The sequence below is a fragment of the Cheilinus undulatus genome, linkage group 10 (assembly GCF_018320785.1).
Source record: "Cheilinus undulatus linkage group 10, ASM1832078v1, whole genome shotgun sequence".
Lineage (NCBI taxonomy): Eukaryota > Metazoa > Chordata > Actinopteri > Labriformes > Labridae > Cheilinus > Cheilinus undulatus.
In genome coordinates this window covers 4,246,324-4,269,858 of record NC_054874.1, presented here as the reverse complement: position 1 = coordinate 4,269,858, position 23,535 = coordinate 4,246,324, and the positions used below count along the sequence as shown (strand labels likewise).

The 23,535-nt window shown below is 39.2% G+C and overlaps 1 protein-coding gene and 1 long non-coding RNA gene across 4 annotated transcripts in view; one reads left to right on the top strand and one right to left on the bottom strand.

The window, feature by feature from the left end:
• med12 (mediator complex subunit 12) overlaps positions 1-23,535 on the bottom strand; it is a 46,011-nt gene that overhangs the window by 13,873 nt on the left and 8,603 nt on the right. For all 3 annotated transcript variants that reach the window (XM_041797442.1, XM_041797444.1, XM_041797443.1), the window contains exons 5-26: positions 22,598-22,773; positions 22,069-22,179; positions 21,486-21,758; positions 21,211-21,357; positions 18,723-18,822; positions 18,495-18,631; positions 18,200-18,331; positions 14,697-14,823; positions 14,262-14,491; positions 14,112-14,171; positions 13,769-13,942; positions 12,740-12,884; positions 11,778-11,896; positions 8,545-8,688; positions 8,276-8,439; positions 5,303-5,434; positions 4,297-4,524; positions 4,054-4,198; positions 3,362-3,482; positions 1,459-1,569; positions 1,244-1,357; positions 487-623 (exon numbers count right to left, since the gene is read on the bottom strand). In XM_041797442.1, the coding sequence (XP_041653376.1) occupies positions 487-623; positions 1,244-1,357; positions 1,459-1,569; positions 3,362-3,482; positions 4,054-4,198; positions 4,297-4,524; positions 5,303-5,434; positions 8,276-8,439; positions 8,545-8,688; positions 11,778-11,896; positions 12,740-12,884; positions 13,769-13,942; positions 14,112-14,171; positions 14,262-14,491; positions 14,697-14,823; positions 18,200-18,331; positions 18,495-18,631; positions 18,723-18,822; positions 21,211-21,357; positions 21,486-21,758; positions 22,069-22,179; positions 22,598-22,773 (3,227 nt within the window). The remainder of the gene's footprint in view (positions 1-486; positions 624-1,243; positions 1,358-1,458; positions 1,570-3,361; positions 3,483-4,053; positions 4,199-4,296; positions 4,525-5,302; positions 5,435-8,275; positions 8,440-8,544; positions 8,689-11,777; positions 11,897-12,739; positions 12,885-13,768; positions 13,943-14,111; positions 14,172-14,261; positions 14,492-14,696; positions 14,824-18,199; positions 18,332-18,494; positions 18,632-18,722; positions 18,823-21,210; positions 21,358-21,485; positions 21,759-22,068; positions 22,180-22,597; positions 22,774-23,535) is intronic.
• LOC121516257 lies at positions 7-8,353 on the top strand. Its single transcript, XR_005992458.1, has 3 exons — positions 7-132; positions 6,945-7,055; positions 8,218-8,353. It is a non-coding gene; the product is annotated as an uncharacterized LOC121516257 (long non-coding RNA).

Here is a 23,535-nt window from a genome sequence, read left to right as displayed (position 1 = left end):
CAAAACGGAATACGAAGAAGAGTTACAGAGTGAGGAATGACAAACACCTGAGTGATCCTGAAGCTGTAATCAGACATTGATGAGTTCTGCAAAACAAGCTTGACTAGCGCTTGGTGGAAGGACTGGAGCTGGGTAGGTATTTCTCCGAAACTTAACTGCAGACACGCTCTGAATTTAGAGTAATTTAGGTCACATGTCCAGCATCTCTCTCTTTCTGTCCTTTAAATCTCCGTAGTGCGAGTGAGATCTGACGCTTGTCTTTGTTTTAGAGGAGCTCGGAAAAGCAGGATATCAAATTCTGAGTCTGTAGTTTTAAGGTAAAAGACTCTGGTGCTTAAAATGTTTAATACAACTCTCAACATTTAACTGATTAATTTCAGACCTGAGGCATCTCAGTACTTTTCTTTTTCACTGTCTCCATTTCATACTGAATAGCTGAACTTCAGCTGTGTATTTCATTGCTTTTGCGTCATCTTATACCCTTACCTGCTGGCAGATCGTCTTCAGAACATACTTGGCATAAACATCCAAACTGGCAGTTTCTATGGAGACATTGCGCCCCTCGGATATGTCATCGAGGCCAGCAGGGTGTGACAGTCCTGAGCCTCTTAGCTCTGCATCACCTAAAAAAATGAAAGAGAGAAAAATATAGAAGTTCATACAATATAAATATAGTTAAATATATCTCTGACATCAGGATCCAGTTAGTACATGCATAATAAAGTCGATCTAATTTATAGTTATAGCTCCATTAAGACAGTTAAATAGACTATGGTCGTTGTCCCACTCAGGCCTGCCTACAGAATTGTCTGGGCCCCTGAAAAGACAGTGAATGGGCCCTCCCCAGTTGTGATTTATTGATTATATCAATGCAAGCGTGTTGGATCAGCAGCATTGGTGCTAGCATCATGGCCAACAGTTTCTTAATTTTGGAGCTGAAAAGTGTGTCGAGCTATTATTGGGTTCTGATGTTCAAATTATTAATTTGTGCAACTTTTGATCACTGTTTCCACCCATTTGGCAACATTTGTTTCCACATTAAACCAATTTTTGCCACTTTCCAACTGCTTTTCACCATTTTTACCACTTTTTCCTTGTCCAACCCATATGTGTTGCATTTTTGCATCTTTTAACTAATTTTTACCACTTAAAACCAATTTTTGTCACTTTTTAACCACTTAGAAAAGAATCTGTTAGATAAATCAGCTAAGCCCTAACTTATTAAATTTGCAGTGATACTCACCTAGCATAAAGACAGCTTTGAGGACAGCAAATACTGCTCCAACCACTATACTGTTCTGAGAAGCTGCAAGTAGATGGCGATCACAAGAGGATCGAATACCAACTGGAGATTTATCTGCAAAGTCAAAACAGAAGGGGGATACAGGGTCATAATATTGAAGATTAGATTAGAACATCATCAATTAACATTAGGAGGTTTCTGGTTGTGTTTTCTACCTGACTTCACTCCATCTTGAGGGACCGGGTTGCGCTGTGGCGTCTTGAAAAGGTGCAGCAGAATCCTACAGGTGAGTCTGGCTCCTGGCTCAGAGTCCTGCTCACTGCAAGCTGAAGATGCATTTTGAAAGATAGACATACATTTTCACATAACATAATATAAAATTCTCTGCAGCATGTACCACATCCAAGACTAAAAAGTCTGAACCTATCCCTCCATATCACTCTCATCAATCACCATGAAGTGAAATTTTCACAGAGCTGCCGTCACAGACGGTAGAGTGAGAACAAGGCATTTATAACAAACCAGAGCTGCTGGCATTTGGCTTGTGTGGGGACATTATAAAATGAGCCAGACCAAACAAACAGCACAGCTGAATGGAGCTTTGTCTGCAAGCTGGAAGGAAAATAACGATTAACAGTGGGGGGAGAGAGGAACTTCTATGACCAGAGAACAAAGCGCACCAAGGCTTTATGGAAACAGATCAAACACGCTGCATTTACTTTCCTCTGATAGAAATCATGCATTATGCATCTCAGTGTTCCTTCCTACAAGCCAGGAAACAATGGACTGCTCACATAGCAGAAAGCCTAATGACTGAGATATTAATATACATATAGATGCTTGAGAGGAGGCTGGCACAGGGATGCCTGATAAAGCTGTATCACAAGAAGAAAAGTCAAGAGTTGGGAAAGTTTTCTGAAGGTGGAAAGTTTAAACATTAGTTAAAAGCAATGATTCCCAGCCAAGGGTACTTAAACATTTAAAAGAACTCAGTTAAATCCCTAAATTGTCCACAAAACTTATAATTTATGATAAGGATAGGGCAAAAAGCTGATGTAGTTAGTAAAAGAGCAGAAATCCTATCATGGATTTATGATTGTAATTCGTCATAGATAGCTAAAAACTAGCTGTAGCTTATAGCTTAGGGACATATCAGGTATGTTTATTAAATCAGGGGTTCCCAAACTTCTCAGCCCATGACCCTAAAATAACAGCATCAGAGATCAGGGACCCCCATCTTCCCTTAAGGGGGATAAAGCACACGATGTTGCACAAAGCATCATGTACAAAACCTGCATTTTAGGTAATTTTTAAAACTTCTACTTACACTTAAGCACAAATATCACTTGATAACTACATTTTTATTTTAAGTTGCACTCATTTTTACAATATTTTTTACAATAATGTATAAAATGTATGATTTTAAATTATATTAAATTTCTATTTGTTTATTGAAAAGCATCCTGCTACCCCCCTTCACTGTTCGCAACCCCCCTGGGGGTCCTGACCCCACTTTGGGAACCGCTGTATTAAATAGTGAGACTTCACTTATGAGGTGAAACAAGGTGGCTTTAGCATGACAAATCAAGTCCAAATCCAAGGCCATGTTGGCTGTTTTCTTTGACATTGGGGTTACAACTTTGGAGGGGTGGGTTCTAGAGGGGTCAGTGGTAACTCAACACTATTACAAACAGCCTCTAGAAAAACGGAGAGGAAAAAGTCTGAAGAAAGAGAGCACAAATGTGAAAAAATGGCTCCATTCTTCATCAAGACAACATCCCAGCTCATACTCAGTCAAGCAGTTTCTGGACCAAAAACAAGTCACAATGATGATCACCCTCCTTAGTCACCTGATCTAGCACTGTGGGACTTTTTCCTTTCTCCTAAGATCAAATCTGTGCTCAGAGGGACATGTTGAGAGTCTGTGTCAGAAGTTAAGAAAAGAACCAAAGAGGTTCTTTTACCATTTTGATCAGTGGAAGGCCTGAATGCAGTGGTGTGTTGATGCACAAGGGGAGTATTTTAAACCATGAGGTTTAATTTATAAGAGCAGTCTTATTATTTATGAACAGCCTGTTTTGGTAATGCATATGATGTTTGGGATTAAGTCATCTTTACCTGCATTGAGGAGAGAAGGAATGGCCACACAGCGAACCAGGTCTTCTAGGAGGAGGCACTGTCTAGCGATGAGAATGGCTACGAAGGTTGCCAAGGAATCGTGGAAGGATAGATCGCTAACCTGATGGAGAAGAGCACAAAGATCAACTGCTTAATGCTGCTTTAAGATGAGAAAATTTACAGGAATTAAAGAACTGAAGATTTTCTTAATTATATTAGAAATAAACGAAAGGTGGCAAAAGCATAGACATATTTTTTAACATTTTAACTGAAAAAGAACCCAAAATCTGAATTATCAGCAGCTGATGGTAAAAGTCTATGTACGTTCTCAGAGAAAAGATGCAACACTTACTCCCTCAACAAAAAAGGAATTGCTACAGAAGTCCCACTAATTCTGGATTTATACAACTTAAGGGTTTGAAACAGGTCTAGCAGCTGAGTTGACAGGCTTTAAGATTTTTTACTACAAGAAAACATTTAAGAGTTGAAGGAAAAACAACAAAGAAATGGCAAGAGTGTCCCATTTTGCTGCCAGTGGACTTTGTTGATAGAGAAAGCAATATTGAGGAAGTCATTTCCATGTGGTTGACCAAAAATCACAGCTTCTGAAGTAATTACCAGCACCAGGGTTCACAATATTCCCCTCACATCCTCAACACAACCAGCATCAAAGTTATGAAACCACAACTTACATCGACATTACACAGCAAATCATTAAATCCACAGTTGCCGTTGTTGGAAGAGCAGCACAGAGCTTTGAGGATGCCAAGCCACTCAGCACTCAGGGAGCGACAGTACGCCGTCAGCTCTGCACACAGGATCCCGATATCGTTTACCCTGAAAGAACGTAATGATATGAGAAAACAGTCAGACAGAAAGACACAACAAAGAGTGACTATGAGCTGTAGGACATAATGATAACAAAGGCCACACACCTCTCAGGGTCTCTATGGTCCACACACACATCCATGAGCACGTTACAGACGAAGCTGTAGCGGTTGGCCGGGCTGTCGTTGAGGATCTTGCCCACCATGGAGTGGTTGAAGTTGTTAGCCGAGGGGTTGGCGATGGCCTCCATCATGAAGACAGGATCCCACAGCATGTTGGAGTCTGAGGGGTCGATGTTGCAGTAGATGGAGTTTTTCACTCTGGAGCAGAACTCACTGAATGAAAACAAGGAAAAGGAAAGCATTAAGGGTAGTGCTGGTAATATGTACTCTGGTGGAAGTTGATTTACAATGCATTACTGACAATATTCTAACTATGCAAGCATGTATTGGTTCATAAAGATATAAACATTTCTTCCAAGCATGGATCAGACACTTATAAAAACATATTTCCTTGCTAATGAGTAAAGATTGACAGTATCAATTTTTTTAATACCATTAAACCTTCCAAAAAAAGTCCTGCAATAAATGTTAATACTGCCAGGTGTTTAAAAAACACATTACACAAGAAGCAAGTTGGACCAAGCATGTGCTGGCATTCATGCACAAGCACAGCAAGCAGAGATTGTGCTGCAGTAAGCATTTAATTCAGTCTTATTATAAAATGCCTCAAAACAAACAAAAAAAAATTAACAATAAAGGTATTTATCAGGAGGATGCTCCATTTTTCTTCCTGCTCAGTAGAAATAATAACCCAGCACTATCAGACAGGATATTCAAATTTATAGTCATGTTGTGTTTGTTTTTAAGCAGATAAAGATAAGGCATAAATATCATTTAATTCTACATTATGCAACAATAATAAGCACTGTCTAGCTTCAAGTTGACAGACCCAGCACCAAAAATAAGCAACAAATACCAATTAATTTGGTACCATATTAACATCCACTTTTTATCATAAGCTTTGACTAAAACAAAAAAAAAGGTTTGACTAAGCTAAGTAGGAAATTTCCAAACATTAGTTATTTTCAAATAAACAATGGTTGATTTTTACCTAAAAACCTCTCCAAACTTATTCTTGAGGTGACTGCAGGAGGTGTAAAGGTCGTACAGGTATGCCAGGATACAGCGTTCAGCTGAGGAACAGTCTGCCGGGTTCACACCTGATTTCACTACGATCCGCAACCTGCAAACATAGTAATACACGTGACTCATCATTTATTTAGTTTCACACTTCAGAACATTATGACAAAAGATTATACAGTTTCTTCTAAAAGTTGGATGGAAAGGTGGAAGTTCAGACTTCATATGCAGCTAAAGTCAATTTACACTTAATCTCCTTGGCTTAAAGACCAAATATAAGGGCAAATGAGTATTCTTCCTCTCTCCAAAGGGAACATACTCATCATAAAAGCCCTTCATAAGTTCACTAATTAACTGGTATCTCAAATACAAGCGTAAAAATATCCATTTTGCTGTTTTATTGGAGCTTATGGTCATGGCCAATGACCTCTGGAAGCAGAAGTCTGGAGAAGACTTCCAGAGATGCTTCAAGGCAGCTTTTGTTACCTTGAACAGAACAAGGACAGGTTTTATCCATTTAACCCCTAACCACTAGAAAAGCTCATTTTCACACAACAGAAATGTGAGTGAATCAATTTTCCCATCTTGGCGAAGAAGTGAATAAGCATATTTCCCAAACTGCTGATCCGTCCCTTTAACAGTACTTTACTGTAAGAGCACTACTTTCTATTCAATTATGCTTCTTTTAATTAGAGGCTTTATAGAAGCTATCTTTAAGCTTTTTCTTATCTCTCAACACTTGAGGCATTTAGCTAATGCTTTAATCCAAAATGACTTTCAACCACTGCAGCAGAATCAGCTGAAATTCTTCAATTAAAAGCAACACAAACAACTGCCCATAGTGTGGCGCTCAGGAAGTGCCAAGTCAGCAGGCTATAACAGGAAAAAATCTCATTATAACAGTAGAATAAAACTCAGAGAGGGAACAACTTACAAATCTTTCTCCAGCTGTGACAATAAAATAGAGCTTTACTCCTATAATTAAAATCTAACTTATTTCTCTACCCTGCAACCATCCTTTCGGGGTCCTATGTCTTCCTCTGCACAACTGCAAACTCAACGACCCAAGCTAGAGCTCATGCTAAAGCGACGAAAAGGGCAGGACTGACATTTTTAGGGAATCCAATTGGCAAAAAAACATAAGCTGTAATTCCACTTTGCAGTCTTTGGTTCAGTACAGTTTGGTACAATAAACCCTGATGTGGCTTGTGTTTCCAGACACCAGCACCCTTACTTAGTTAGCCATGTGTGTGTTGCTCCACCATTCACCCCTCGTTTACAAATGTGACTTGTAAATCTGTAAATATACAGATGATGCCTTGAGGATTGCACTTTTTACAGAAGGGTAGAAATCCAATGACAGCTACCTTTAACCATGGGAAGAGGATATTTTCATCAGTTTTACACCATTTAGTAGGTTGGAATAGGTTTTCTGGGAATTACCAAGACAAAATCAGAGCTAATATAGCCTGGCATGCAGGTATGCATTGCATGGATATGTTTAACATACATCAGGGAAACCTTCAATCACAAGAGTCTGGGAAGGGAAGGACCTCTAAAAAAATCCTCAGAAGGTGACTGGACTAACATGTTGTCTGTCACATTCATTACAGGCAAATTAGAGACAAATTGAGATGGTAGGCACATGGAGCTCCATTGAGTAACATGGGCTGAGTTCTGCAGGCAAACAACTGGAAGAGTGGAGCCAGCTAACACATACCAAGGTCAGTCAAGAAAAGTGCAAAAACATCGTCTTTGCCAAGAAAGGCTCAGTGTGTTTTTTGCCCCTCCTTCAATGAAGAAATGCTGTCCAGATCTAATAAAATTTCCACCATAGCCCACTCCGAGTTAATAGCCAGCGGCAGCCATTATATACACCAGCTTACAAGTGCAATTAACACTACCCACAACTATCCCAAAACCACACCGAGGCAGGCCGGGAGAGGAGAAAACATCTCTTAGAGAAATGTGGTCCAGTTCTGATAGAACTGCCACCATACCATTGCTACATCAGAGTTAATCGACAGCTGCAGCCATTGCCATCAGCTAAAACGACTCAAACTAGCTACTGCCTCGTTCTCCTCAAATGATGCTTATTGGTCAGGTCCAATCTCAGACCCGGCACAATCTTCTCAGTTGGAGCTTTACAAGATGGATCTGCCTGATGATAGACACAAAATCTGGTCAATCCATCTTTGCAAGGTTGCAGTGGTGCAACTGAGGCTCAGCAGGTAAATTAGGTCATCCCACAGGTTGTGGGTTTGTTCCAGCTACTACAGTCACATGTTGATTTAGCCTTGAGCAAGACACTTAAACACAATTTGGACTCACTGCTTTGCACATAATGCAACTGATAAAATATGAATGGATGTCTATGAATGGGATTATCTTACACACACACATCAATGTGGAGGGAAGGGAGTGAAAAGGTGTGGTGTGACCTGTGATATAAAAGTGCTTTTAGCAGTCAGAGAGCTTAAAAAAAAAAGCTGTACAAGCTTACAGAGGTATCACACAGATCCTAATAGGAACGAATGGGCTTCCAGTTAACTCACCTCCTTAATAGGCTCTATGCACGACAGGGTTTGACGTATTTCCATTGGAAAATAAGGCCACTTTAAAACTTGCTAAGCCAAAACAGTATCCAAACTGCCCTACACTGCGTTTTTTGGTCAGGTTTTTTTTTGTTTGTTTGTTTGGATTGCTGTTTGTGTTTATTCTATCATAATGGCATCCAAATGTGCTAAAATGATGTTTAAAAAACAGGTTAATAGCACTTCTGGGCATCTACAATGTAAATGAACTCATCATTGACAGTCAGTTTGAGTAACATGCAAACAATGAATTTGCCATCATATACTGTTCTCTCCTGCATTCAATCTCCAGACGAACCAATCTGATCGTTTGGTGGAAATGCACCACGAGAGGATTGAGAGTGACTTACCCATCAAAAACCTGCGCCGTCTGCTCTGGATTGAGAATGAGACAGGAGTGGTACCTCCTCAGCACGGCTACGATACACAGACAGAGGCTGGTGGTGTAGCTACCCACCAGGCTGGATGACTTCAGCAGCAGCTCGGCTTCCACCAGACTCAGCTCATTCAGCAGCTACAAGACAAAAATCAATGACTTGTTACTAATAATAATGATTTAAAAAGGGGATTTATCTTGATTAATTCATGTTAAATAGAACAGTGATGAAGGTGACCATACCTGAATTGCAAAGTCTATTAGGCCGCTAATGTTGAGGGAGAACTCCATGAGGTCGAAGATGAACTGAATGTGCTGAACCAGAGGCAGATGATAGGACATCCCTAAGGCAAAGCTGGTGATCTGTTCCAGCACATTTCTAGAAACCTGCACGCAAACAACCAAAACCATCACTAACATGCATACAAATGCCAGTCTGATCTTTGACATGGAGCTGCAGCTAAGACAGTAGACTCAGTAGCAGTAGAGCGTCTACGTTCAACCTAGGCATTGCATGAACTTCCCCCAGACACTGAAATTTGATGCTTGAACTTCACAATTCAATGCAAAAACAACCAAAGAGGAATCACAGTTGGCCAAGCTTTTGAAAAAGTATTTGATGTTATTATTGACAGCATTGCATGAAAGATCAACTTCATTCTCAAGCCCTTTAACAACATGCCCAATGTGGTTCAACAACATTTTTGAGGTTAGCTACATGTATGAACACATAAAAACACATTTTACCCAGACTTTGCTGGAATTTTCCCTCCAGGCCCTGAGAAGAAGTTAGGGCTGACTCAAGTGAGTTTGGAGGATGTTTACATCTTGTGATTAATATCTTTGTGATTTCTGTGTGCATGATTATTTTGTTTTTCTACTCAGCATGCTCTCTTTTCTTAAACTTAGTACTGTGAATATGTCCCATCATACACAGCACTGATATAAAGGTAAAGACCGTCATAGCATAAGACTGCTGCTTGTCTATTATTTTGATATGCCTTTTTTTACATCATGTCTGAGACCCCTCAGGTGCTTATATTCACAAACAATAAACTGATTTCTACATCAGGGTTCATACATGCTTTTTAAAATAAAATATGACCTTTTAAAACCTGAACTAAGAAAAAATAACACCACTTTTTGTGCAGTAAACAGTCAAATATAACTGGCATATGAGATTTCTCGGTACACCAGACCAGAGCTGAATTTTCTAAATTAAAGAACTGTTTATGAAATGTCAAATGGAATAAGGCAAATAAATTTCACGGCCATAAATGCCCTACATTTGATAATTCCAGGCACATTTAATGCCTATTCTATCAATTAGCCGTATACTGACATTTATCATAACACATTTTAGCAGGTGTACTAAGCTGATTCTAGAAAATTTAACTATCAAAAAGCAGAAAAAGTGCTTTTGTCGGGAACACCTGTTCAAATACAGGTTGGCTCCAAGTGGGCAACCTGGTAGCCTACATGTTAGAGAACTGGACTGGTGTTTTACAACAGTACAGACTATGTTATACCACAGTGAGCCAGATAAAATCACACAGGGGTCCTCTACTAGAGCTGAACAATTTGCAAAAATAACCTTAGTGTGATTTTTTCCCCCCAGTTTTGCAATTGCGATTTGATATGTGATTATTTTAGATACTTATCTTGTGTATTTTTCAACAAATTCAAGCAATAAATCATTCTATATAACAACCTACATTTATTCAAGCAGAATGCTTGAATAACCCTAAGCTTCTTCAGTATTAGATAAAATAAACAAGCGCAGAATGATTTTTTTTAAAAATCCATTTAGTTGCAATTACTGTTGCTTATAATGCAAATTTGATATCAACTGATTTATTGAAGGGGCATTATTGTTTTTATGCCACTTGTTTTAATTAAGAAAAGCATACATAAAACACAAAAAGGGCAATTATTTTAAACCACTGTATAAAAAATTACGCTTGAATGTTTCAAAAATGTGCATAAAATCCCTGCTGTTGCAAAAAATTAATGGATTAAACTGGTATTTTGACATATTTCAAGTCAAAGCATTATTGTAGCGTCTGCGATTTGTAAACTGCAGCATGCCATATTGGGATTTAATCTCATTTGCGATTAACTGCCCAGCCCCATCTTCTGCCAGGGAATTTAAAACATCCAAAACTTAATATCCTGAATTCTATATATTATTTATGCAATAACTTGGAAAGGACGAGGTTTAAACTTGTGTAATTGGCCAGAGAACAAGATTGGATAAGCACATGTCTTAGTCAAAGTGCCTTCCAAAATCTAAAGACCTCTCACTGGTTAAAAAAAACTCAGACTTTTTAAGAATTTTCATGGACTGAAAACTGAAATGTGAAATTTAAGACTATGCGAGACTTTTCAAGGATCCACAGGAATCCTGTACATGCTCTGAAAAACATGATAAATAAGAGATAAGCAATCTTAGTCTCACCCTTCATTAAATGGGACTTTGACCGTTTTTGGGCATTTGTCTAGAGAGTAGTTATCCTCACTGCTTTGTGTGGATGCACCTCAACGCATACTGGAAATGTTTTGATTTCCAATCTCTCGGACTGCATACAGAGGTAGTCTTGGATAATTTGTCTGGAGTGGATTGGTTGTAGACAAAACAAGAATACTGGCATGCTTCAAGACAACCCCATTAACTGATGCAACCTGCAGTATTCTGCTAACACAAAAGGCATGGCTTCATTTGTATCTGCCCAGCCTGGCATGGAGGGATGGGAACAGTGAGTATTTTTAGAGATCTGGATTAATTGTCTCATCTCAGCAACAAGAGCCATTTTTCAGTTCCCATACAAGTAGCTACGAGGCTACTTGTATGAGTAGCCTCCTTTGAGCCCCCCCCCCCTACAAGTAGGGGGGGGGCCTCAAAGGAAAAAAGGTTGGGAACCACCGATCAAACACATCCCAACTGCCCGATAACTTGTTGTCTTGATTTGTCATTTCAATTTGCCTATAAGCCACACGATTTCTTAGCTAAATAAAATGTGTTCATTAAAAGCATGGCACAATGAGGGAGAAAAGCTGTTAAAGAGGCACTGCTTGCTTCTCAGGCTCTTCACCACCTTCATTCTTATTGCCAGCAGCTTCACTGCACACAGCCTGCAAGGATACCACGTCACAGTAAGAGGGACACAGAATTGAGGTATGGGCTGTTGTTTGTACAAGGGGCAGGAAAGTTAGCTCCAATATCAGGTTGTCACTGAAGACATACTGTTTAGCAGCCCATTTAATCCAAACCCATTGTTTTTAGGGGCTTTTTGCCTGTATTCAGATAGGAAAGCTGAAGAGATACAGGAAATAAGGAGAGACTGAGAATCAATCCTGAAACCTGTGCATTGAGGACTCCAGTCTCTGTACATAGGCATCTGCTCTACCAAGTGAGCCCAACCAGCGCCTGCAAAACCCATTGTTAATGTGAAATGTAAACAGGGCCCTAGTCTTACCTGGGAGGTGACTTGGTGCTGGTCAAAGTGGGAGAGGTGCTGGAATTTAGAGAAGATGTCTTCAGCGGTGGGAAAGGCCTCCGGCTTACTCCTCTTCCTCTTCTGTCCTTCCTCTCCTCCTGTTTACGAGGGAAAGAGGAAGCAAAATAAGAGAGGGAGCAGCAACTCACAACTGGTCAGCTGTATTCTTTCCAGCCTGCCAAACAGACCAACCATGAAATCGAGTTAAACCAGTGGTCTGTTATCTTATTTCCTCCTTCAATTTGAAGCTTCAGTGCAAAACACACTCCTACATAGACCCTTTGGAGGAAATAAAATGGTACCTTTCATTTAATATAAACACAATTTGGAGCTTAAGGTCACAATCATCTCACAGGAGTGTGATAAGATGACACTAAAACATCTAATCTAAGCCGTTATAACTTTGAAAACCTCAAATCACCTTAATAAGGTCATATGTATTGGGAGGTAAAGAGGCTGTGAACAGATAAGAGCTATTAGCATAGAAATAGGGTGGAAAGGAAAATTGAGCAATGCAATGCCCTTTGGGTCGATAAGAAAGAAAAAAGGCTTGTTCTCTTCAGGGCATAAGAAAGAGAATACAAATGAAATGTATTTAATGAGCAAGAGTTATTAACTGGATAACAGGCACAATGGCCACAGAAACCACCCTGCATATAACAAACTTTTACAAAATTCAAGCATGATTAAGCTTCAGCTTCCTTAACTACTGTCTGGAAAAACATTGTTTTTTCCTGTGAAACAGATTTTTCTGCAGAGGAAGTGCTGCTGTGAGAAATCATCCAGAAAAGGCAACATCCTGTAAGATTATTTTACAAGAAAAGAGTTTACATAAAACCAATATGTGATCCTAGATGGTTGTTTGCATGCAGATAAACTGGAGTAGGTAATGTAACACCTGTTAACGCAAAGGGCTATGAGAAAAAGAGGATCCCTGTTACCTGTTTCTGCTGTGCTTTTGCGGTTGAGGACCTTCAAGATGTCTTTGGTGATTTTCTTGATGGTGTGTCGCGCCTCATCTCTCTGTTTGCCCACTCCGTACAGGACCACTAACCGCTGGTTGCACTCGTGGCTGGAACTCTCCTCCTAAAATGATGGAAAAGGCACAAAAGAGATCCTTAACTCTAAAAGTCATATCTGATCCAGCACCACCAGATTTATGCTGCAAAGCAAGTCCACACAGAGTTAAAAACGTATGTACATGAGCTCAGAACTGGCATGGGATTTTAGCATATTGTATGCTCATGTTCGGATAAATAAATGCCAATTTGTGCATGTAAATGAGCAGAAACCCAAATATTTGGTGTACACACATTTGATAAATAAAGGGTCATTGTGTGTACTCTGGTATAAGATCAATAACTGCAGATAACTGCCAATTTTTCTAATCTACTTCAGCATTCACTCATCATTTTGGTGCATTTCCTCACTCACTTCTCTCAGGGGCTGACCAAGTGCTCCAATGTTGTTTCTTGTTTCTTTTCTGCAAAGCAACTCCTGCTGAATATTTAGAAACTCCAACATAATTTGCTTGGTTTCAGTTGGCATGGTTTCTTGTATATAAACAGAGATGGACCTAACAAGCATAGAAATTACACTTGTGCTTTGGTGGAGTACTGCAGAGCAACTGAGTGGTTCTCATGTTGGCATAAAGCCACTAAAGCACAGCTATGATGAAGATTTGATGCAGGAGAATGACACAGAAAACAGTCAGGAGTGTCAAATTTGGGTTGTGGTTGCACACATATAAAGAAGCTGTGAATAGACATGTTATGCGGTCTGTTTGCTGATAAAAATCTAAGTGTAACTGTTTTGTAATAAGAGTGAACGATGGAGAGCTGAATAATTTCTTTCATATGCCCCCTACATAGAAAATCAAGCTCTAGGAGAACTTCTACTGATTCCTAATGACTCACCAGCATCATTTTTCTGTGATTTCTGTTCAAATGTCAAGCCGTGCCTTCTCTTACCTGAGGAATAGGGAAGTGAGTCGCATACTGAATGTGGCGAGGTTGCTCATACAGCTGAGGGAAGGCGGGATCCATGCCTTTGTCCTTACAGCCGGTCTTGTTGTCCTGGTCTGGAGCGGACTTCTCAGGGGACGGGCTCCCTTTAGACTCGCAGTGCATCGGAGGAGAGAACATCTGCAAGGCAAAAAGGGACTGAAATAACACTCAGAAGGATGAATGAGGGATTACTGATTTTGTAAAGGAGCAGAAATAATTTAAGGATGAAAGAAATTCACCAAAACGTTGACTATATTCCTAGCCTATTTCATGGAGGGATGTATAAAGCATTGAATGTTGTGTGTACCTCATCAAAATTAGCACTGGAATTATGATCAATTTCCATGGACTCTGACAGGCCGGTATCCTGTTGAACAAACAACCTCAGGTTAATCACTGACATCACGCTGGAGCACAAATGACTCATCACACAGCACAACAGTTGGCTCCAACATGCCTCCATCTTGCCGCTGCTGCCCGCCTCCTGCTCCTTTCGCTCTGACTCATCGGAGGGTTCATCGCTGGGGGAGCGCGGGCGCGGCAGGTGGGAGTCAGACGCCAGATCACCGCGGGAGATGAGCGTGCACATGTAGATGTTGTGGGAAAAGACGTCGTGACGGATGAGCTCACAGAAAAGCAGGACCAGGTTTGAGAACTCGACGCGTTCACTTTCGTTCCCAGGCTCAGCTATGAAGGGGAAAAGAGGATTTGAATAATTTAATACCAAGTTTCTGTTGCCAGATCATTTATAATAAATTCGCACTGGGTGATGAAATGAGAGGCAAAGTCAATAGGATGTAAAGTTTCTTCGATATCAAATAGATTGACAGCTTTGAGAATCACAGCTGCAGGAAATGTTTTTAAAAAAACTAATAGATACAAAGAGACTTACTCAGAACTGGAGCCTGAGTGTCAAGGAACTGCAGGAGCACATCCTGGAAGACCGGGAGTGTAGCAGCCGAGAGCGAGCCGGATGACACAGAGCCCTTCTCATCCACCACCTCTGACTCACCACACCTCTGCAAACAAACACAGACACCACACAGGGGACAGTTATGGAGTGCTAAACATAGAACAACTATTTTAAAACTTACCTTATTCAGCCCATTTCTTTCAATTTAGAACAACATTGCACTACTGGTGCCAAATATTCAAATTTAGCGATCAATATCTTAAAGTAATGTTTGGGTTTGTAGCCACTGTCCAGGCAGTTTATCACCTTTGACAAAAAACAACACAGAAGGCATGAAAGAAGGAACAAAAATCAGCCATTTTTGCATAACAGAACAAGCACTGATAAAAATAATGATATTCAAGCACACGGAGGACTTTGCCAAACTTAAGCACTGTGCAAACCTAACTAAATGCAGTTAATACTCTGTGCTTTGGATAAGATAACTTTAGTCAGGTTCTTTATAACTTCTTAATCAGCCATGTAATCTTATCCCTAAAAGTGGGTGTTTTTCTCTGCAGTCTGGTCATGTCTTCAGAGTCTTAAAACTTCACACAGATTTAAGATGGCTATCTATATGTCAGCATCTCTGTATGACTGGAAGGCATTCTGTTTCAGTGTCTGTTAGATTTTAACACACATGAATACACTCTACTTAATGGGATAATTCTAATTTGGTGACGAGCCATCAAAAAAGCTAAGCCTCTTTAATTTCTTAAAGGGTGGCATAACTGAACAGCAATGCTTAGAACACCAAGACGCATCAAAGCTACATGATAAGAAAATGAAATTGTATTTAGCAGCAAATATTGATATTTCTAAACACTTTATGTGCAGTGTTAATTTCATCAATAAAAACTGTAAGGATAATAGCCATCAATGACCATTTTTGCACAGAGACAAGGCAATAATAAGTTCAAAAAAATATCTTTGGTGATAAAAATTAAAGAAAAGTAAGGATAATTTTTTGTTTGGTTAAAAAGATGAGATTTGACTTAAGCACTTTTCTCACATGTCTAGAATTATTATTGGACCTCTGATAATCTATGACATTTTTTAGCAGAGAACAAGATGAAGAAGAAGATAGAGATTGCATTTCAATTAATACCTCCTAAAATCTGATGTTTTTAAATCATTTAAATCGAGCAGAAACAAAAGAGAAGTTGAACACCGAAGAAACTTTGCATGTTACTACAACAACCGAGGAACTATCCCAGAAACACTTCAGAGTAAAAGTACCGTATACAAACGCAAGTCATCTCATCACGGAAAGAAACTGACCAAACTTTTACTTTGAAAATCCCAGTGGCTGCGTATCGTTCCTGTCATGTCAGGGCAGAAAAGTTTTTCAATCTCTTGAGTTCTGAGTGGACATTCAGCAGGTCTAGATTGATCTATGCTCACGTTCATATTTTGAAGAATGAAGTGGATTAATGTGCTTACGCACGACACCATGACACCAGCTCCCATTGATTGTGGGCGACTGTCGCGTCACTGAGAAACACAGTTTGCATATGGCCAGACTAAAGACTTACGGTAATATCAAACACGCCATGACTGTAGAAAGACCACCTTAAAACAGCTAAAATCAAGTCTTATGACCACCTTACACCTAATGACTGAGACAACTAGGGCGAGCTGCGACTTCAGCAAGACTCCCAGGACTTTACTCTGACTTCGGAATTTTGTTTGGAAAAAATCGTTAGGTGTAAGGCCACTTCAATCTGAGTTTCCCATAGACAGCATGCACTTCAGTGTTTTTTCCCTTTCTCTCTTGCTCTCTCTAAATGTATTTATTTTGATATTCATAGATCTGTAGCAAGCTGTCCATGACTAATAAACTAGTGAAATACCTCCTCTAACTCCTCCATTACGTATCAAGGTTGTGTAATTCACCTGTGCGCATCTGCAGCTGATCAGACATAATCATAATTGTTAATGTATGAGAAGGTTAAGGGTCTAATGTTGATTATGAACCTCTCTTAAGCAGTTGATGGTGTTGATATTACTCTGTGCTCTATAAATTTGGGATTGCGATGCATACATGACCCTCCATGCACAGATCAGCTGTTGCAGCCTAACCACTGAATGTTGAGGGAGACATATTAAACTGTAAATTGTGTTATGCATGAAATGTACAGCTGAATAATACTGATGTAAGATCAGGCACTTGCAAAGATAAACTGCAGGAAGGAGAAGTGCTGTGCATATGAAGAGATCAGCTGTTTTTAAATGATTAAGTTCAGTAAACTAAAGCCACTTTACACATAAGATGAAATTAAATGAAAGAGAAACACTATTTTTAACAGAGAAAACTTTGTGAACAATCTCCTGTACTGCCTATGTTGTTTTTTACAATCAGAAAAAGCTGTTTACAAAACACAACCACCACCCTAAATTACAGAGATGCCAAGAATTACCTGTGGACTTCTGTGTGAGCTGAAATATCAATGGAAATTTGCCCTGGAATTTTTACAAATTAAGACATGGTTGATACGCACAAGTTTTAAAACACAGACGTCCTGTGTTTTTTATTTAAAATTACCAGAGGTCCCTAGTTAATACTAGTCCTGTGGAAATAGGGCGTAAGATGTTTAAATGTCAAAATCCCCAATCTTAGTTGAAAGGAGGAAAGAGCAGAAGGACACAAGTGCACACCTTCCTTAGTGAAGCAGCATGGCAGAGAGAGTATGAGCTTTTAGGTAGGTTAAATCTGTGGATGCCAGCTGTAGTACTTGCATAAAATTAACAAAATGCAATATATTTAACTGTTTGTTTAAAACTCTGTCAACTCTGGCTGCACATAGCATGCACACATGGGACAGTCCTCTTCATTCTTGCTCAAACTATCATCAGTAAACACTCCCAAACTTTATAGCAAGTCCCAGTACTTATAAAACACTTATGCAATGTTGAAGTCAGCAGGATAGAAGCTACTTAGTTAAATAACCAAAGTGACTCGTCACAGCAGCTCAAAACAAAATACCTTCTGTTCTTTTTTTAATTCAAATAAGGAAATTAGTGAGCTTCATGTGGTTTGAGAACATGCAAAGAACGGCTAATTTTGACTAGGTAGCCTGCTAACGTAGGTTCTGTCTGTGCTCATGTGTTGTTATTAATGCAGTGGTTAATGTGCAATATTTGCAGTTCTTTTAACAAGAATTATTTTACCATTAAACAATGTGATGACTGTACTAAGTGTGATACAGCAGGACATTTCTCACAAAGACGGTCAAGGGAGGGAGGGGTTGACAGGCAAAACATTAGAGAGGTAATAAAGAAGTCTATTAGCCCTCCTGTTTATACTGTCAGACATGTCAGCTAACTGGACACCAGAGCAGTGGAGATGTACTTAATTTGAGTACCAGTAAAACAGGCACTGGAGCTGTGACAGGGACAGAAACATGCTGTAACTCACTGAGGGAGCTGTGAGCGCCTCTTACCTCGGCCTCTATTTCAGCCTGTCTCTTCTCCAGCAGCTTGGCCACCACCATGGCCCTGTGTCTGCCAGAGCGCTTACAGCACACTGCCCATTCACAAAGCAAGGTCACCACCGCATCATCATCCGGTGACATCTGCACACAAACATGCCTTATGAGACAATACGGCTAAGAATAGAAGCGCTGGTCACGTTGTATAATCAGGTGATCACATGGGATCAGCAGAGATGCTTGACGTTTCATGAAACACTGCCTTCACATTTTATTTCAAGATTAAAAAAAAGGCATGAATCCTTACCTCATGGCCGTCTTTGCTCTGACCTGACCCGAATATTCGGTTGTACAGAAAATCCAGTGAGTTGTTAAAGTCAGACTTCTCAAAGCTGTGGTTGTCTAAAACTTCCAGCGTGTGGAGAACCCTCCCAATGGTGAAGCCTAACAAAAGATTACAAAGACATCTTTGAAAACCAACCTTGTTTATCCCACAAATACATCCGTAGAGATGAAAAGGGAGAAGTTTTCTAACCTGCTGTGGTCTCCTGACACTTGTCGAACGACCACCTGAACTCCACCGCCTGGCCTCGTTCTTTAACCTGCTCCTCGATTTCTCTTAACTTTGTTCGAACCTATGATAAAGATACAAAACATTATCTTCAAATAAATCAAAGAATTCAAGTCAAATCAAAAGGCTATTATGCTACAAACAGCTACTACAAATTATTGACAGCACCCTGTTCTTAACATCTTTATATTTTTAATTTGCTTGCAAGTTCTTCAAACTCTCTTCTCATCTTCGTTTGATCTCCACTGGTGTCATGCTATGTCAGACTTATTCTTTTATTTCTTCAATAATTTTGTCATATTATTATATTCTTTTGTCTTTTTTGGGAATTTTGAAAAGTTGTTCCCAAAAAATCAACTGTTGCTAAAGCTTTCTGTTTCCACATTAGTAAATCATGTCACACAGATGATAAACGCAGCAAGGTTACACTTCCTGTTTGTGTTTTTCAAAGTAAAGCCTTGTTTGACATTTAAACTCACCTCATTCATACACAATGGGTTTGTTCTGGATCTTTCCTAGCTCAATAACAAAATGAATAAAGTCACTTCTCGGGAGATTTATTGAGCCTATGAACCATGCACCACAGCCGTCATGCAGCAAACACGCTCCCAGTCTTTAACTTTTTTCCTTTTAAAGGAACATTTTCTTCTATTTTAAACCTTTATTTCTATTACAAATTAAAATTGTGGAAGGCACAAAAGTTTAGGGCTGCAACAACAAATCGATACAACTCAGATTAGACATAAACATGATGCTGTTTACGCCATATCTAGACAGTTGATAAACTTAACCTTCCTAACTTAACCTTAGTGCTTCTCTGTTATAATCTGATTCATCAATGCTTGTTTTCCATGATGGAGAAAAAAAAACGTTTAAAAAAGGTCTCTGTTGTTAAAAACTTTTGATTCTGTTACTATGCAATAAAAGCATTATCCCACTATAACTAGAGTCCTTTATTCAAATACATACAGTGTATAACTAAGCTGTCGTTATCATGTATGTATGACCTTCAAGTGTCCATATATGAGAGTGAGGAAGGAGGCAAGGCAAAAAAAAAAAAAAATTCACACACTGTAAACAAATTGTAAAAAATTTAGATTAAACAGCAATATGGCCTCCTGCAATTTTTAAATCGCAGAAGGTGCAATATTTTTTTCGACCTGAAATGTGTCAAAATATCGGTTTAATACATTTTTGTTGCAAAATGCAATGCTCTATACATCATGCAAACACTGAAGAGTCCTTTTTTTTCAATTTTTTTAATAGTTTACAAACATCCTACTTCCCTGATTTTTGTATGTTTTTTGTCATCAGATAGATAATATAAAAAATTATCATCCCTTCAATGCAACAATTTTTAACAAATTTTTAATAAGAGTTGAAACAATTGCAGTTAAACTTAAAAAAAAATCCTTCAGCCCTGAATTGATCTATTTAATATTGTGCTGATTAAGATATAGAATGATGCTTGCGTTGAATAAAAACACACAAGAAGAGGAGCTTCACAGTCACAATATTGGAAAAAATAATCACAATAAGATTATATTCCCAAATCGTTCAGCCCTAACTGTTAAGCTTTTCAATTTTTGGCAACTGCAAAAATTCATAAAATTGTATTTATTTTTGTTTTTTATTAGACTTTAGCTTTATTTTAACAGCTTTGGCATATATATGTGTTTGGATTCTTAAAACATGGATTAAAATTTTTTCTAAATTAATAAATAAAATAAAATAAAAAATTGATTCACTAATGAACCAGGAAAATAATGATCAGATAAATCAATGATTGGAATAATCATTTGTTGCAGCCCAATGAAAGTTATGAGTCAAATAAATTAGCTATCTTTTTATCTGGTCAAATTCTTTTACAACTGTAATGAAGCCGATAAGCCTAGTAGCTGCTGTAGCTTCAGTTGGTGGCTGCTGCCTTCCTGTCCAGAGCTCTCCACCACACACCAGCATGAGAAGTTCAGCTATTAGCATCATGTAAGAACATCACTATGTGGCAGCATTTTGAATAAGAAAATGGAAATAAAGCTGTGCCTAGGCTGGTAAGTAGTTATTACTCATGTATATCCATTCCTCCAAAGTGATGAGTAACCACATTTAATATGATAAAATCATATCATAAAGATGAACAAAGGCTGGCAGAGCTAGCTGCTAACTTTAGCCACACTCTACTCAGCACACCACTGAAACAATGATCCTGTGATGAATTTAACTGTTTTCGGAGCACTTCCTCCACATTACACAAGTAGAATTTAAATGTATGTTTAGTTGGATAAGAACATAGCCACCTTGGAGCATCACTAATTTTATTTCACTTTTGTGCTACTCTTCTTTATATTGTAAAGTTGGAGCATCAGAAGCTCTTTCAGGATAAACTTAAATTGTATCTTATCATATTGTATCGCTTTGCATCATATCAAAACTGGACAGCCTTAAGAGGTACCTGTTGTGTAAAGGCAGTATTTCCCCCTGGCATTGGTAAGCTGGACGGGGCTAAAGGCAGCAGATCCAGAGGTGAACCAGTTTTGTTTCTGCTGTCTGTTAGCGAGTAATGCCAAACCAGAGCACTGGGACAACACAACACTATGCTCTGAGGAAGCAATCACAAAGGACAGAAAAGAGAAGAAAAAGTTAGAACTAGGAGTCCTGCCTTGTGTTCTAAAAGATGACAGAAATGTTTAAAAATCAAATATACAAAACTGTAATTAGATGGGTTACCTGCAACATGCAGCTGAGACCAAACACCAGAGGCCGGTGCTGAGGGCAGATGTAGAAGTCTGTGAAAGGTGTCTGGGGTTGGTTCCCGCCTGCCGGCTGTGAAGTCGGGGTGGGGGGCAGGGCATTACCTTGCTGTGCCAACATGCCGTGGGCTTGATGCCCTCCTGTGCCGGGGCCTAGGCTCCCGTCGCTTAGCAACAGGTTGAGGCGCCGTGTGCAGAAGTAAGCCAGTCTCCGTGACAAGTAAGCCGACTGTACAAATTCCCCTGAGTACTAAGAGACGGAGGAGAGAGTCACAGCGTTAGCCACAGCACTCAGCGTCCATTAACATCACTGAGCTTTGGAAATAGAAGCAAAATGGAAGGCTGCACCCTCAGTGAGCATCTGTCAGAAAAGGTCAACACCGACAAAGTGAACACACGCAATCTTCCCATAAAATGTTGACAGCTGTAAAAGCTAGGCAGCTAGTCTGGGCGTGTGTTTCAGAGTTTACTGAAGTATGAATGTTAAGGTGGACTTCATGATTCTTTATCTGCTTCTGTTATCACTTAAGTGATGATAGTATACGGACGGATGGACATACCTGTAGTAAAAGGGGCAGGAGAAGTCTGAGAAGCTCGTCTTCACCAGGTCGGACCTTCTCAAAACACTCCAGCACCCACGTCAAAAATTCATGTCTGTCTAACATACCATCCTGCATATGGACAACAAAAAACTGCAACTTAACAACAAGTGGGTAAACAGAGGAAATTCAGGGTTTCATGAGGGGACACAGATTTATCTGCTTAAAGATGAAAGGGTTTCTGTCTACTCAGAGGAATCAAGTCGGTCAAATATGCAGAAGCAGGAATAAGGAAAATGAAAATAAACTGAAAGAAAGACAAAAAATTAAAGGAAACTATTGATTTTTAAAAACACAGCAACACTCCAAACTTTCCTTATAAAACATACTGTAAATGTGGTTAAAATCAACCCAAACCTTGCTAATTAAATCAGTTAAAATCAGTCCATTTAATGAGGCTTGCGGCTTTCTCACCTGTTTTACACATTTTGGAATCAAAACTCTTAAGCAATAAAGTTCAAAGACAGATGAATTTAAAGAGTGGACTGACCTGAAACATAAACATGGCCAGCTTCTCGTTGTACTCCCACTGCTTCATGGCAGTCTCCACATCAGCGGGGGTGGCCGATGGAGGAGAGCTGCAGTCCTGGCTGGGAACCTGTCTGTAGAACTCGGCCACCTTCTGCAGCTGCTCCCACAGGTACTTGGTAATAATTTGAGTCCATTCTAAACACACAAGGGTATACAGAAATTACTCCTAAACCACAGTAATGCAATGTATGACAGGCCAAAATCTGCACAAAGGAGTTACATATTAGTTTAAGTTTTTAATCATCTGCAGCATGACTTTAATAATCCATTTAGGCCTTTCAGAATTTCAGTGCTCACTAAAATCTTTATTTTTTGGCCTCGTTAGCAGATAGACATGGTATAAAAACATTTAAAACTTTCAACCCTTGGCTTTAGCCATTAGTCTTCCTTTGCCCCTAACATTAGTTGACATTTTTGAACGTTATTGATCAAATCAAATTCATCAACATCCTCCTCTTCACAACATGTCTCATCCACTGAGCCTTGGCTAGTGCGTCCCCATTTACATTATAGTCTGGGTTGGCAAATTCATTACTATTCTCAACAACTAAAATACTGCTTTAGAAGACAGTCAAGTTGTCACTGCACAACTTTAAGCAACCTTCCAGCCGTTAACTTTCCCATAAAGTGGCTAAAGAAGCTGCAACTAGGGATGCACCGAAATGAAAATTCTTGGCCGAAACCGAGAACCGAAAATGAAGCAACCACAGGGCTGAAAAACGAAAACCGAAACACTGAAATAAATCATGCCAATTATTAGTACCATTGCATTTATGGCTATGACTGTGTACTAACCTCACTAAAATCAATTGCAATTGCAAAAATTAATTTTAATGCTTCAAAGAATAAATCTGTTACAAAATTATGTAAATATTTATTAGGCACTTCATTCCAACA